Below are 16,451 nucleotides of genomic sequence, written 5' to 3' on the forward strand. Positions count from 1 at the left end.
GCTACCTGTGAGATGTGTGGGATGGTCGGTGTGCGAGATGCTTTTTACTCTAAAACAAAACGTTTCTGCAGTGTTTCCTGTTCAAGAAGTTACTCGTCAAACTCTAAGAAGGCAAGCATTCTGGCCAGACTTCAGGTAACGGTACAGAAACCTTCTTATTCTTCCTGTTTCCCATGACTTTCACTCCCAGTCATCTGACTGATTCACTGCACTCCACCTCTGCCCATGGGCCCGTGGTTTACAGCCTATACTGTTAGGAATGTATGAGCCACAAGTGGTATACACTGAAGCATCTTACACAGTGAAAGCATGATATCCAAGATAAGCTGTAAATGATCTGTATAAATGAATAAGACCTTTTTCCACATAAGTACAATTAAACACCTTGTTCTATGTAGAACATACAGCTATTTACTCTGGTGGTCCTCCCCCCAATTTGTCCTTGAGTTCCTATCAAGGCAGAGAATGATTCATTTGGGGGGTCCTTCTGTTTTGTTTTCTTCCCTCAACTTTGCTTTGTACTTTGGATTTTATTCTTTGCTCTTAGGGTTTTTATTGCTGGGGTGAACCCCAACTTTAAACGGCAGGTTCAGCTTTGTACTTTTGAGTACATCCAGTTTGATACCTTAACCAAATATGTTTGATTGACATAACTCACCTTTTTTAAAACATCCATGAAATAAAAAGAAAATCATCCTCTTTTAAATATATATTAGTGCTGACCAAGTACTGGTGTCTTGACTTACTTAACTCAGTTGTTAACATACCATCTAAAATTTCTTAAGACATTATAGTACTGATTTTTGTAATTATCTTTTGTATGATCACAGTTTTTCTCTCTCATTTAATGTATTGTGATCATTACATAGCACTGAAAGAGTTATTTAAATCCCCTAGATGAAGGAAATACATCACTTAGATGTATTTCTATATTTCAGATAGACAGTTCCCAAAGATCCTGAGCAGTGGTCTGTACCCAAATGGATGCAGTTTGTCACACTGAATTTGGCCATGATCATTATGTCACTGACCTTTTGCGTTAGCACTAAAGGTATAAACCTCAGTCACTTGCTCTTTGACCATTCAGTTGACTACTCTTACCATATCAGTAGCATTGCTTTGCAACTGCATGACTGAATAACCCTGATTCTGTCTACTCTAAGAAGAAGTTGAATATCCACCACAGCCTGTATTTTAACATTTTATTAAATGGGATATAATTTTTATTAACATATTAATTCGCATATTGCTGTTTTAGTCTGTGCCAGCTCTACTTCCCATATTAGATAACTACAATGTAGCGGAACTCAGAAAGGGAAAAAGAAAACCTCTAATGTTAAAATTCCTTGTATGTTTTCTCTGCTTTAATAATTTTCTAAACCCTCAGTATGTAAGCAGAATGAGTAGTATGCAGTCGTGTTAGATTTTGGTTGTGAAGGGATGAAGAAGAATCCTATTTACTTAACTTTTCTTGTTTCAGGGTAAGCCTCCAACAAAGAAAGCAAAAGTCCTTCAAAAACAACCTTTAGTTGCTAAATTAGCTGCCTATGCTCAGTATCAAGCTACCTTGCAAAATCAAGCAAAGACAAAAGCAGGCAATTCTGGTAAGTGTAATAAAGGTGAGATATTACTTGTTCAGCTAGCTTCAAATAACAGCATTTTAACCTCGGGTTGCGTTGAGTTTTGTGTGTTTTCTGTTGGCACATTTAGACTGTGTGCTTCCTGTTATCAGATGGTTGGTTGGTTAACTGTTGCAAAGGGGAATAATTGACACACAAAGATGTTATGCTGATGGTATTATATTTATAAATACAAGTGGGACATTCCTAATCAGAAAATACGAACTCTGATCTGGAAAGGCACTTGTTCAGTGATAGTGTTCACATAGTATGTGAGGTCCTCATTCAGTTCATAGCACAACCAAAAGGAAAATATGAAATCTAAATGTTTTAAAATATGTGTCATTTAAGCACCAGTAAAGTGCATGTAGATGCCTGAAAATCCATGAAACTCTTGAAATATGATATACTTTTCATAGCAAGTACTTAAAACAGGGGTTTAACCAATAAAAACTTCTATTATTTAGCTACTTTATTATTATTCTGGTGATATTTGAGTGCATTTTTAGAAGAGGGTTTTACTATATAGCCCTAGTTGACTATGATCCCTTGCCATCAACCTATTAAGTGCTTTGAGTACAGGCATGTGTTAACACATTCCGCTGAAGTTTTTCTTTTTAAAAAATTAATTTTATTCCTTTCAAGTTTTAAAAAAAGATAACTTTCAAAGCCAGACAGTGGTGGTGCACACCTTTAATCCCAGCACTTGGGAGGCAGAGGCAGGTGGATCTCTGAATTTGAGCCCAACATGGTCTTACAGAGTGAGTTCCAGGACAGCTAGGTCTAGAAAAGAGAAACCCTTTCTCACAAAACCACCACAACAACAATAATAATAATAAACAGTAGCAACTTTCAGGCTAGTGAGATGGCTCAGCGGGTAAGAGTACTTGAGACCAAGCCTAGAAACCTGAATTTAGTCCCCGGAACCCACATACTATAAGGAGAGAACCAACTCCCAGAAGCTATCCTGTGACCTTCACACACATGCTTTTGCATCCACATACACTGCAACACACAATAAATAAGTAAATGTTGGGATCCAGGAATTACATCACAAACACCGATCTCAGACACATACAGCTAGTTTATTTAGCATACACTCCAGGACTGGTCGGCCAGGCCCATGGTCTAGATTCGGGAACTGAATCATGACTCTGAGTTAAGATCCTACAGGGTTTTTAAGCCCATAATACACAAACATAAATGCCCAGTTATTTCACCCATCAGGATTTAGGGATAGGGGATTTCCTTAGGACCATGTCTTTGTACATTTATCTTGCTCCCATTGGTTGCAGTATTTAACTGTGTCAGGGGACTTCCCTTGTCTAATATCATGTCCTAACTTGTCTACGAGGATGTCAACTACTCAAATTCACATCTCTCTCTCTGCCAAATAGAATGTCAGTTTCCAGGAAGTTCTGGGGAACTTAAAACTTTACTAGACCACTATTCAAAATGGAAGTCTTATTCCAAATAGTTTATTAAATTGTTGCAGGTGTCTCTCTTATGTTGAATCTATCCCAGGGGTAACTTATACCATAAAAGCTTATACGTAGGTGCAGGAAGTTCTGCTAACTTGTATCGCGGTTGGTTTCCATAGGCACAGAACATAACAATATGCAATCGATCTTGGCATTAGAAAGTTTCCTAGTTGGGGGTGGGGGGGAGAATCCTCGTGGAGTTGGGAGGGGGGTATGGGAGGATAGGGAATGTGGAACAGTCAGAGGGTGGTCCAAGAGGGGGATAAAATCTAGACTGTAAAAAAAGATTAAATACAATTTTTTAAAAAGGGAAAAAAAGTTTCCTAGTAACAGCAGAAACATGAGAAAGTTTCCTTATAATGGCAGACTAGCCAGATAACTGTTACCTAGGCCTTAACAATAAATAAATTTTTATAAAGACAATATTAGAGAGTTATATCTAAATTTATTTTATTTCAGCAATCTCTGTGGAAGGCTTCAGCTGGGGTAACTACATCAACAGCAATAGCTTCATAGCAGCTCCAGTGGCCTGTTTTAAGCATGTGAGTATAGAATTTCTCCCATACCATGAAATATGTGATCTTTAAATCAGAATGCACAATAGCACCTCATCATCATCATATGCTTAGAAAGTGTTTGCTTATACTAAAAGAGAAAAAATGTTTCTCCTTTATCATTATACTTAATAGCTAAAAATAACTTCTTGTGTTTTGTAAATAAAATCTTTACATTTAAAATAAAGCCTCTATTGAGGGCTTTTGGTATTATAGCTTAGGGACAGGTGATTGCCTAGAACACTGAAGGCCCTGTGTCTTTTCTGCCTCAAACATTAAAAAACAAAAACAAAAAACCTTTTACAATATGAAATGATTTAGTTACAATATGAAATGATTTTGAAAAGAAATGCCGTCTCATCCAGTTTCGATGTTGAGCCATTGGAGACATGAAAATGGGGTGTTCTATAACACACATGGCTGGCTGCTAGCATGTCACATGGTCAGCCTAAGACTTTTATCTCAAGAACTTTGGGATTTGATCAAGTAATTTCTAAAAGAGGTATCTTTCCTCCAGTCCTGTTTTGCCTTCAAATGTTTAAAAAAAAAAAAATCGCACACCAAGGAAGCAGCAGGAATGTTTTCTTGTAAGCTGGAATACGTGGTCTGTTTCTTAAAATCAGTTTGAAAGATGTTCTTTTCAGAGCATTTAATTTTTTAAAAAAAAAAGTGTCATGTCATTTTACTTTAATCTTTGATAATTCGCTCTAATATTTCTTGACATGATTAAGTTACAAAAACTGTTTTTGTGCCTACATGAATAGAAAAAAAGTAAATTAATGAAGTTTTTTGTTCACACTTAACATTCTGCCAAGGGCTTTATTAAATAACAACATGTGAACAAAACTGCACATGCTTTCTTACCATGAAATTCAAATGAGTTCTCACTTAATTCTGCCAGTGAAGAAGGATTTTTATCAGACTCAATCACATTAATTCACTGGTGTAAATGTGTATTAAATCCCAGTGCATTAATTGTTGGTTTTTTCCTTTAATTTACAATTGTTAAGCCCTTTGTCTGTATTATGCCATCTAAGAGAACCTAAAATGCAACCTTTTGCATTTTAGTGTTGATCTGCGTCAAGTGAGTGATTCATGCTGTGCTATTAGTAAATAATGTGAAGCTATAGAGAACTGGGTGATGTATGTGGCCGTGCTATGTACAACCAGAAAGAGAACTGCAGAGCTGGGTATCAGTCAGTGGCAGGACAGGCTGTGTAGACAGCCACTCACAGACGGTCCCATCCCTGCCACTGCAGAACATGAATCACAAGCACAGTCCTCAGTGTGCTGCTCTGTGGTGCTGAGGTGCTCAGAATTTCCATAGTAAGTCTTCATCCCAGATTCCTGCCACATCTGTCTATTTCCTCTTTTTAAATGGTTTTCATCTTTCTTCAGATCCTCTTTTTAATGTTTTATGTCATGAATTAGATCAAGCCTTTTTATATAAGTAGCCAGGATAATTTTAAAATAACATCTCAAGGTCCTGAAACTGTGTTTCATTTCAAGTCCGTATATTAGAACAATTATATGACATAAAGTTCTCAGTGAGTACATCTCTTGCAGTAATTAAGTTGGTTGGTTTTGCTTAAAGCTTTGCTATTTTAAGACTGACATGGTCATAGAGCAGGTAATTATACCCTGAAAATAAGTATGATTCCAGAAAGGACCTTGAGATTTTGTAACAATTTGCTTTCCGTTGAAGTCATTTGATTTCAGAGGTAGACCTTATGCTAAACTCAGTTTTTTTTTTTTTTGAAAAAAAAAGAACCCCAAATCTTTATTGTATAGAAATACATATATATATAAAAAAAATCCACGATGCTATTCTCTCATTTCTCCATCTTCCTCCTCTTCTTCAACGCCTCTGATGTAGAGGACATTATTACACCTTATTAGAACTTCGCCCAGATGTCCAGACAGCGCCCCATCTATGTATTCTTCTGTGTTTGCAAGCTGCATGTTCATGTAGCCATCCACGGAGACCAGGTAGCCCTTGTACTCCATGCCCCACTTAGTTTCACCATCACTGGCTTCCCTGTCAGTCCATTGAGGAAAGGCTTGGGGTTGAGGGGTAGACTCATCGCGACCACCGGCGAGCGCTGCACCCCGCTAGCCGCCGACTCCGCCGCTGCCCGCCCCTCGTGACCGGAGCAGCTGCCGCTACACCCAAGCGACCCGCGCTAAAAGAAATGGCCGCCCCTAAACTCAGTTTTAATCTTCACTTGACTCTCCAATATTCCCCACCCCCACCCCGAGATCATTTGATACCTTTCTAAGAAAAGTTACTGGTTTGGGCTATAGGAAAGCTGTTTCCAGGAATTGCTGGAAGCAGAGCCCCTGTCTCATACCATCATCCTTCTAAGACTTAACACAACACATTCTCTAGTAGGGTTTTCTTCTTAGAGACTGGACACCTGCCCTCTTGCCCACTTAGGTACTAGATAGGCACCTTTGCATTGGTGGAAATTATTTTTCAAACCTAATTACAAATACACATCTCTACTGTGTGATGCAAAATCAAAGCTGTCTGATTGAAACAAAAATTGTATAAGTGTGCTGTCCGAATCCTGAGCCTGGAATCTCAGCTTAACCACCAACCTCCTCTCTTTTTTTTTTTTAAGATTTATTTATTGTATGTACATAAAGTACACTGAAGAGGGCATCAGATCCATTACAGATGGTTGTGAGCCACCATGTAGTTGCTGGGAATTGAACTCACGACCTCTGGAAGAGCAGACAGTGCTCTTAACTGCTGAGCCATCTCTCCAACCTAAATCGACCTCCTCTCAAGTAAGGGTCCAGATACCCTGTATCAGCATTTAACAGTCAGGCATTTTCAAGTGTGAAATTCTTTAAATTTCTAAAAACAAAGTTTCTACAAAGTACATTATAAGGCTAGAAGGATGGCTCAGCAAATAAAGTGTATATATTGCACTCACTTGGGATCCAAATTCTATGCCCAGCACCCATGTTAAGTGGTTCAGAACTGCCTAGAACTTCAGCTGCATGGAGATCTGATGCCTATGACCTGTATGACATGCATAAAGACACATATAAAAACATAAATGAAAATAAAATTTAGAAGTAAAGACATCTTAGAGGCAAGCATGGTGATATATAACTATAATCCCAGAACTTAAGAGACTAAGCCAAGTGTACTGCCATTGTTTTTACAGCCAGCCTAAGATACCCTGAGTGCCAGGCCAGCAAGGTGATAAACCGATATACCATGGCTTTGACTAGTAAATAAATAGTCTTTGGAACCAATCCTACTAGTATAGCCAGTCTCAGCTATAAAATGTTCACAGGTTTAAAGCCAGCCTGAGCAAATTGATAAGATCTCAATACCACCAAAAAGATAAGTCTACAGTGAAAACTGAATCCCTTTTGTCCTTTCATATATTATTTCTTACCTGATTAAATCTGACTTAGACCTCAATCACAGCAAGAAACTACACGTACTGATTAGACAGAGTAAACTTTGTCAGAACTTTGGTCTCCAAGCCTTGGTCACCCTTTCCTTGATGACTTTAAGGTGGAAATCAGCCAGATATGGTGACAAATTTCTCCCAGCAGTCATGAAGCTAAGGTAAGAGCATTGTGAGCTCCAGGCCCACCTAGCTACAAAATCAGACCTTTATCAAAAACCTTAAAACAAAAAAGAATGGCCTATGATATAGTAGTGTAGTCACAAAGCTGGCTACTTCTTCAAAACTTCGTAGCACCTAGACCATCCATCTCTTCAGTAAAGCTAGATTATAATTTTAAACTTAATTTTCCCAATTTAAAGTTTTGAGTTCTTTTTCAGATTACTTTTAATTATGTATATGCCTACATGTGGGTATGCACACCTAGTACAGATGCCCATGTTGACCAAAGATGGCAGATCCCGTGGAGCAGGAATTCATGTGGTTGTGAACCCCTGACATATGGGTGTCAGGAAACAAACTAAAATCCTTTACAAGAGCAGCTTGCACTGAGTCATTTCTTCAGCTCTTTTCTAGTTCTTGGTTATTAGTATCTACACAAGGAAAAAAATGTACATGATATCAATATAGCAATATACATTTAGATATGTTGTATAGATTCATCAGATTCACAGCTATCTATATCGTGGCGGGGGGTTTGATTGATTTGCAAAGAACTGAAACAGTCTCTCTCACTCCATAGCCTAGGCTGACCTGGAATTCAGAATGTTATCGCCTAAGCCTTGTAAGAGGGCTGTGAGAATGTGTGGTTGCCCTGTGGCTTGGGATTGCGGGAACGGTGCTGGGGTTTATGATATGGGTTGGGGGGGTGATTTAATATTTTAAAATATTCTGGAACTCCTAGCAGTTCTCCTGCCTCAGCTTCTTATATGTTAGAATTGGAGACATGATCTACCACAACTTGAAAGCAGAGTTTATTTGACCTTTTCATGCTGCCTCCATGAGTATACCTGGTATCATTATATTAATAGTCTTTATGTTGTTTTTGTTTCTGACCTGGGTGCAGTTTTCTGAAGAAATAAGTTTTTGTTTATTCGCAATGTGTATCATTACACTTATTTTAGTGATAGAAAGTAGAATTCATGATATAATTTCTTAGTTAAATGTCTATGAGAAATACTTTTCCTACTAAAATTACCTTTTAGGGTAAATTGCCCTCTGTCCTTGACCCACGCAGCGAGAACTCCGGAAAATACATAACTTCATCTTAGTTATAACTAAAGATAGAACCTCTGTGTATTATCTTAGATTATAAAATAACTTTCTAATGAAAATAAAATTTGAGTTGGTTTCTGGCACTTAGTGTTCCACCCACACTATCAGGAGCATGAAGTGTATTCTCTGCAAAGGTAGCAGGCCCCACACTGAGAAGTTGCCTGCCTTGGGTTTACAGGAAAATCTAAATTAAAAGGAAGCCCCTAAATGCAAACCTATGTTACTGTCTTAACTTTGTACTCTTTCCCAGAGTGGATTTTGGTTTTTGTTTTGGTTGGTTGGTTGGTTGGCTGGTGGCTGGCTTTTGGTGGAGGTCTCCTAGTGATTAAGCTATGTTTTGTTTTATTAAGGAGTTTTAAACCCAAACATAGTAGTAAAATAACTGTAATCTCGGCATTTAAAAGGCTTCCTTGTTTGGGAAGCTGAGGCAGGAGAATCACAGCAAGTATAAGACTAATTTAATCTACAAAGTGAATTTCAGGGTAACCTAGGCTACGGAGTAAGATTTTGTCTCAAAAGGGGGGTGGAAAGTTTTAAATTAGTGACCTCTGCTTTCTTTTTTTACATATTTATAGCATTTTTTCTCAGACATTTTCAAGCATTCCATCTTTCTTGCACCCTACATCTCTATGCTAGCATCCCCTCCACCCCACACCCAATAGATTCTAGTGTCAGATCAAAAGGTGAGTATATTTTCTAGAAAGAATGAGATAATGGTAAAATTCTGTTTTGTTTTGATTTGATTTGATTTGTTTGGGACAGGGTGGAAGTTGAAAAAGGACCTTGCTATGTATCCCAAGCTAGCTTCAAACCCACAGAGTTCCTGCATCAGCCTCCCAAGTACTGCCATTTGAGATGTGCAGCCATTTCAGATGTGCAGCACTGTGCCCAGCTTCTTGTCTTGTCTTTTTTGACCACATGTTATTTAATCTTTCTCTAATAGGTAAACTTTAGTAAGCATATACTTTTTTGTTGTTGTTCTGAGGAATTATAATGATGAATTTTGCTTTATCGTGGGGATAAAGTCTTTTCTTGGTTTCCTACCTGCAACTTCAAGTCTTAACCTCTGCCCATTTATACTGCCATTTAGCAGTGTTATAGAAGGAAATCTTTGTCTCTGTTAGCATCATGTGTGCCCTCTGAGAATCAGAATACCAGTCATCTGGACTATTTGGACTATCTGGGAATGTTCTTGGAGTAAAGGAAATAAGACTTCCTGCCAGATTATTTTCTTTCAGATAGATAGATGAAGGTTATCATACATTTGTGTTGGGGACCCCTCAGCATTTGGATTTGGCCATCTCTACAGGACCTGATGACAGCTTACTTTGCAGGGAAGGAGAGTCGCTCCCAGATAGCTCTCACGAGTGGCCCTGAAGCAGGAAGTGGTGGAGCAGATCTTCCTTGTTTGGGAGGAGCCTGAGGTAGACCTCGCATCCTGAGTCTGGAAGGTAAATTTGTTGTTACCTGTAAATGATGGTTCTGCTAGTTCATGCTATGCCAATCCAGACTTTCAAGGTGTCCCTCCTGCCAGCAAGAGAAGGCAGATGACTTGGATGAAGATGGCTGTCAAGCCCTGGGTCATTCAGTCTTCCACACTTAAAAGAATATTCATTTAAAACCAAAGGGCAGATTTATATATGAAATTGCTATTATTTCAACACATCGAGCACATACTCTGTTGTAACTGTAGTGCTCTATCTTGTTGATGTTTGTTTCTTCATTTTTTTTTTCATAGAGTGAACTATATGGATTGGTTTAAGAGGGCCTAGCAGAACCACAACCTTACAGGCAAGAACAAATGTCACTTTCTGCTACTTTCTCCTATACCAATCCAGACTATAGGGACCAAACCAAAGATCTCCCACTCAAGTGAACATTACTTTTTTTGTTGTTTGTTTTTAAATAAACATTGACATGTCTTTTCTTTAATGAATAACACTAGAAGATATTTTCTCCAAAAATAATACTGAAGCCTTAAAAAAGAATCAGCACAATTGTCAAGCCTAGCTCAGAAAGGAGTCCTGTATGCAAATTTCATTTAGTATTGTGCCCACCTAACCTGTAGCATGTCAGCATAACCATGCCTCTTCTCAGTAAGTCACATTCACAGATTTGGAAGCAAAGAGTAGCTATCCTACTACAGTTTAATGCAGCTTTATGCATGCATTTACCTGTACCTGTCTTCTCCGGTTGCTAATCCTCACAAGAAACAAATATATGGTCTTTATTAATATATGTTACCTTAGTTTACTACCTGTTTTCTTCTAGCCTCTCCTTTTCTGATCATATCTGCTGGCATTAGGGATGGCCCTACAGTCTAGAGTGATGTAGGGGGAGGTAGCAGAACCTGAAGGGTCCAGTCTTCCTGTTTAAAAAGGAAAAGCAGGTATGATGGCACACACACCTATAAGGCTAGCACTTGGGATGTGGGGAGGCTGTGGCAGGAGGATTTCAAATTGAAGGCCAGTGTGATGTACATGGCAAATTCCAGGCCAGCCTGAACTGCATAGCAAAACCCTATGTCAAAGGGGGACGGGAGTAGTTTTATTTTTCACTCCTCTCTTGAGAAGATAGATGCGTGTTCCCTCCCCATAATTACAAACAATTGAGATTGGGCATGTCTCCAAGTGAGTAAGGTGTATTCATTGCTTGCTTACTCAAAGTGTTAGCCATTAACTGCTGTGTCTTTGGCTTCTAGATCTATCTTAATTCACTGTTTTTTTGACATTCTGTTTCCTTCAGAGATTTATTAACTGTTTAGAGGACAGGAATTAAATGTTGCTTTAGACTGACTGGATTCTGGGTTACCATCACAATTTATTAGGGGCTTTCCTTTGACAGAATATATTTTCTTCCCCAATGTCCGTATTTGCTAGTTGATGTCTATGCTTGCTTATCTTTTAGTTTTGAGGCTGTTTTGTTTTTAGCTGATGTATCCCTATTATCAGGTCTTCAGGAACCTCACCGTTTTTATGTCTAGTGTTCTACATTTCATGAAAATGTTGGTTATCCAGGGCCACAGAAATTAGAATTTTCAGCACTAATGAATAATTATAAACTCTTGTACTTGATTTAATTTTTTTATTGCATAAAATCCAAGTAATTGTGTATGACCTTGTAGTTTAGGGACTTGTAGAATGGTTCGGGAACATGCTACCTTTTGGGAAATGCAGGTGTTATGCTCTTAAGTACTTTGCTCGGTTGCCATCCTAACCAGTGGCCAACAGCTCTAACACTGGAAATTTTCTTCTCATAGTAATTGTTGCATAATAAATTTTGAAATGATAAATTAACTGTTTACTGTGGGCCTTATTTCCCAGATCTCTTCAACTCCCTCTTTAATTACCCTTCCACTGCTTTTTCCTGTCTGTCTTGTAGACTGTATTTACATTATGTGGATTTAACATGCATTTCAAATACCTGTTCTAGTTCTCTGGATCACGTTGAATGAAGCCTGTTAATTATTTTTCTCTATTCTTGGGCAAGATTTTTAGAAATTAAGGGGTAAAGTACTTTTCACTCAGTACACGTTAAAAACACTAAGTTCTTCAAGTCAGCTTCATATGATGTCCGCCAAGTTTGTGATTCAGGTTTTAGAATAATTGTTACTTAAATGTCACATTTGATCTGTTGGATTTCAAAGTCAACATAGGTCTAATATTTGTAGATTCTGTCTTCTATCTTGAATTTGATCCTGACTCTGGCTTTCTTCAAATAAAATTCTTTACAAGGAATGGAAACTATGCATTTAAAAAAAAATGGGTGGATTAAAATACTTTATTTGATATTCCATTACTGGTGATACTTAATTTTGAATGATGTTTCATGCTTATATTACCAAGATGATAATTTAATAATTTTTGTATGACAGGCACCTATGGGGACCTGCTGGGGTGATATCTCGGAAAATGTAAGGATAGAAGTTCCCAATACAGACTGCAGTCTACCTACCAAAGTCTTCTGGATTGCTGGAATTATAAAATTAGCAGGTGAAAAACATACATGGCGATTTACTAGAAAATGCCAGGGATGCAAACTTTTGTTTTAAAAAATGTATACAAATTTTTCAACTATTACAAAACAAATAATACATGTGTAGGAGCTGGCAGATATTTTTTTTTTATACATAGCCAGACAGTAAATATTCTTGGATTTGTGGTGTTTGCAGTCTATTACACTCCTGTCTCTATTCATTTTAACTTGTGAACAACTATAACAGCATATAAACAAATGTATATATCTGTAGAATTTTATTCATGACATTTGAGTCTATCTCATAAAGCTGTCACAACTTTATCTGAAGGAAACATTATATTTCAGTTCTTTCCAGCCATTTAAAACAAACAGTATTCCAAGCCAGCCAAATGGACTTAATCTCCAACTTGTCTCCCAATAACAGTAAATACTGCTTTACTATCCACTGCCCATAGAGCTATCTAAAGGAGGTATCTTTGATCCCTTTAATCCCAGCACTCAGGAGGCAGAGGCAGGTGGGTTTCTGAGTTCAAGGCTAGCCCCAGCTATATAGCATGATTCAGATCAGCCTGGCCCATACAACAGAAAGAGCTATCTCAGAGAAAAAAAAGGAATCCAGGAGTGCTGAGGGGATGAATTGAAGGCCTGAGTGTGCTGGGCAAGGCCTCTCCTAGTAAGCTACATTTGTGCCTTTGATCACTCTGGCAAGAGTCCTAGACTCACTCTGTAATTTCTCCTATCCACTCAGACCCAGGCCTTTTCCTTGAGACACATGTATATTATATATGTTAATATATATATTAAAGACACCATTTATGTCCCAGATGTTTAAATCACTTGCATGTAAATTGTTCAAAAGATAGCACATTTACTATCCAAGAATTATTCCTAATTACTGATTCTGGTTTTATATTTCTGGTTTTTCTTTTTGCCTCCTATGTCTTCCAAGTATATTCTTTACTATTTTGGTAGTAAGCCTTGGAGAGGCAGGGCCTAGTACAGAGAAACAAAGGCAAGAAAATCCCCCAAAAACTCATACACTAGCAGACAACAAAGAGATCCTGTCTCAAATAGGGTAAAAGGGGAGGACCAGTAACTGAGATTGTCCTCTGACCTGCCTACATGTGCATGTATGTACGTACACACGCACACACACAGCAAAAACAAACCTCTTAAGAACGATTTGGGAAATGTTAATCATACTGATCATCCCAGCACTTGGAAGGTGGAGGAAGAGTCTTCAGCCCTGCAATCAGTTTGATGCCAGCTTCATCTACAAGAGACCCTACCTCAAAAGAAAAGTACCCATTCTGAGGAAAGTGTCCTCCCACACCACGTGTTCCCACTGTGGTGTTCGCCATCTTAAGCATTTGAGAAATTATAGGTAAAATAGAAATACAGAGGAAAAAGCTATGCTCTGAAGCGTTGTCTTTGTATTAACAGGGGATTCTCAAAGTTGAATAGTAGTCCAACAGATCAGTATTGGCCAGGGACTTACAGATTTTCCACACCATCCCATTCCCTAGCATAGGACTGGAGTCCTTGGAAGGGGCACCTCTGTTAATAAACAGCAGGTGGTTCTGTTACAAGGGGACAGCAAAGCTTGACAGCCATTACCTTAAAAGCTGTATCATTTTAATTTTGTTTCTTACTATGTAATGATTGATTTGTTGACTTTAGGTTATAATGCCCTTTTGAGATATGAAGGATTTGAAAATGATTCTTCTCTGGACTTCTGGTGCAATATATGTGGGTCTGATATTCATCCAGTTGGTTGGTGTGCAGCTAGTGGAAAACCTCTCGTTCCTCCTAGAAGTGAGTGGCCTCATGGTCATTTAATTCTGTTTTAAACTTCAGATTCATTTGTCTTATAGGTATGAATATTTTGCCTGTATGTATCTATGTATACATGAATAAGTGCATGCCTGACCCCACAGCGGGCATTGGAGCCCCTCAGAGCTTCAATTCTAACCAATTGTGAGCCTCCAGTTGGCACTGGGAATCAAACCCTAGTACTACAGGAGCAGCACAAGTGCTCTAAACCACTGAGCCAACTTCCCAGCCCACGGTCATTTAAAAATGTAGATCTAAGTGGTGGTTTATACATAGTATTCTAAAGTAATACAGAAATTGAAGTGGATGTTTTTATGTCAATTAATTCTTATGCTAGCAAGATGTATACTTTCTCCATGCTTGCTACCTTTAAGCACCTTAATACTCATAACTTGTTGTTAACCTGTTTCTCTGTTTTTGGGGGGGGTTTATTATTAATTTGTGGAACAGTTCTGTCTGCTAAAGGATAACTAGTTATTTCTTTTATTTTAGCTGTTCAACATAAATATACAAACTGGAAAGCTTTTCTAGTAAAAAGACTTACTGGTGCCAAAACACTTCCTCCTGATTTCTCACAAAAGGTAAAAATAGGATCCTTAAAGAATTGAAGAGCTGTTTTAAAAGAATGATTTAGAAGGACTTTTACAGAATTGTAATTTCTGAACTGTTAAATACCAAGTACATTTTCATACCCATAATCTCAGCACTGAGGAGACTGAGGCAGAAGGATGGCTAGAAGTTTAAAGTTAACCTGTAGGCTAAAGAGTGAGAGCCAGGCCTGGCCTGGAGATACATACATTTAATCTCTGCACTTGGGAAGCAGAGGCTGGTGGATATCTGTAAGTTCAATGCCAGCGATATCTATGTAGCAGGTTCCAAAACAGCCAGGTCTACCTTGTCTCTCATTCATTCATAGATAGGTAGATAGGGTTCCATTACTTGAAAGGTTGAGAACCATTGTTCTAGGGGAACAAAATTTACAGAATAAACCCATAAATATAGGTAGGTAGATAGATAGACAGACAGACAGGCAAGGAGGGAGGGCAATATTAAAGCTGCATATAGACCGTTGTCATAAGTCTCCAACAAGATTTTTTTTTCTGCTTTTATTTGAAGGTTTCTGAGAGTATGCAATATCCTTTCAAACCTTGCATGAGAGTAGAAGTAGTTGACAAGAGGCATTTATGTCGAACAAGAGTAGCAGTGGTGGAAAGTGTAATTGGAGGACGACTACGGCTGGTGTATGAAGAGAGTGAAGATAGAACAGACGACTTCTGGTGCCACATGCACAGCCCCTTAATCCACCATATTGGATGGTCAAGAAGCATAGGCCATCGATTCAAGAGATCAGGTAAGCAACTGTCACAAAAACTTTCGATAATATTAGTTAGATTGCATAACTACTTGGTTGTTTCTCCTACAAAGTATAGATCCAAAATAGCATTCTAATCTGATTATTCTACAATAGAGTACTAATTCCTTATGTTCCTTCCACTTCCTCTCCATTTAAAATAATGTACATTCATGCATGAGACCATGAGTTTTATTTCTAGCACAAAAAGACAATTTTAATCCCTTTCTCACAACTACAATTGTATTCCTACTCTTATTTTTTTTATCCAGACCATTTGAAAGCTATAAGGAAATTCCTTTCCACATAATTTTAATCTAAATAGCAAGATTGAACTTAACTAGACATGGTATGAAACACAGGAAACATTGTTCTAGAGAGGCCTAGTGGTGCAGGCCTGTAGTCCCGGCTATGCAGGAGGGTCAGGCATGATCATTCATCATAAGTTCAAGAGTAGCCTCAGCATCGTAGTGAGCTCCTCACTCAAAACAAAAAGTGAAAAGAGCTGCGGAGACAGTTCAGTATTAGAGTACTTGGCATTTGCGAGGCCTGCTCTTTAACCTCCAGTACTACACCAAAAGACAAAAAAGCTGCTGATAATGTAATTCCCTTATTGTGGAATTACCAGCACTGTGATAGCATATGTGCATGTAAATGTAATAGCATATATGCATGTGCTCTAAAGACAGAAAAGGTTGTTACTATTTTCACCACAATAAATGCAGAAAATGGGCGGGGGGGGGGGGTTGCCGTGTTTTAGAATATTACATACCTTGTGAGTTTGAACCCTTCAAGGAAGTGTGGTTTTTGGTCTTCTCAAGAATGCTGACAGGTAGTCGGGCATGGTGGCGCACGCCTTTAATCCCAGCACTTGGGAGGCAGAGGCAGGCGGATTTCTGAGTTCGAGGCTAGCCTGGTCTACAGAGTGA

At 38.4% G+C, this 16,451-nt stretch overlaps 1 protein-coding gene and 1 pseudogene across 17 annotated transcripts in view; one reads left to right on the forward strand and one right to left on the reverse strand.

Moving 5' to 3' along the window:
- The window catches only part of Mbtd1 (mbt domain containing 1), a 61,268-nt gene that overhangs the window by 27,374 nt on the left and 17,443 nt on the right, over window positions 1–16,451 (forward strand). For 14 of the 17 annotated variants that reach the window (XM_021175711.2, XM_029483025.1, XM_029483028.1 and 11 more), the window contains 7 exons: window positions 1–141; window positions 1,481–1,604; window positions 3,560–3,642; window positions 12,235–12,352; window positions 14,019–14,153; window positions 14,664–14,752; window positions 15,288–15,522. In XM_021175711.2, coding sequence (XP_021031370.1) covers window positions 1–141; window positions 1,481–1,604; window positions 3,560–3,642; window positions 12,235–12,352; window positions 14,019–14,153; window positions 14,664–14,752; window positions 15,288–15,522 — 925 coding nt within the window. The remainder of the gene's footprint in view (window positions 142–1,480; window positions 1,605–3,559; window positions 3,643–12,234; window positions 12,353–14,018; window positions 14,154–14,663; window positions 14,753–15,287; window positions 15,523–16,451) is intronic. The other 3 variants (XM_021175705.2, XM_021175716.2, XM_021175704.2) reach the window with 2 other exon arrangements.
- Window positions 5,461–5,827, reverse strand: LOC110306210 (annotated as a pseudogene).

This window comes from Mus caroli, chromosome 11 (genome assembly GCF_900094665.2).
Source record: "Mus caroli chromosome 11, CAROLI_EIJ_v1.1, whole genome shotgun sequence".
NCBI lineage: Eukaryota > Metazoa > Chordata > Mammalia > Rodentia > Muridae > Mus > Mus caroli.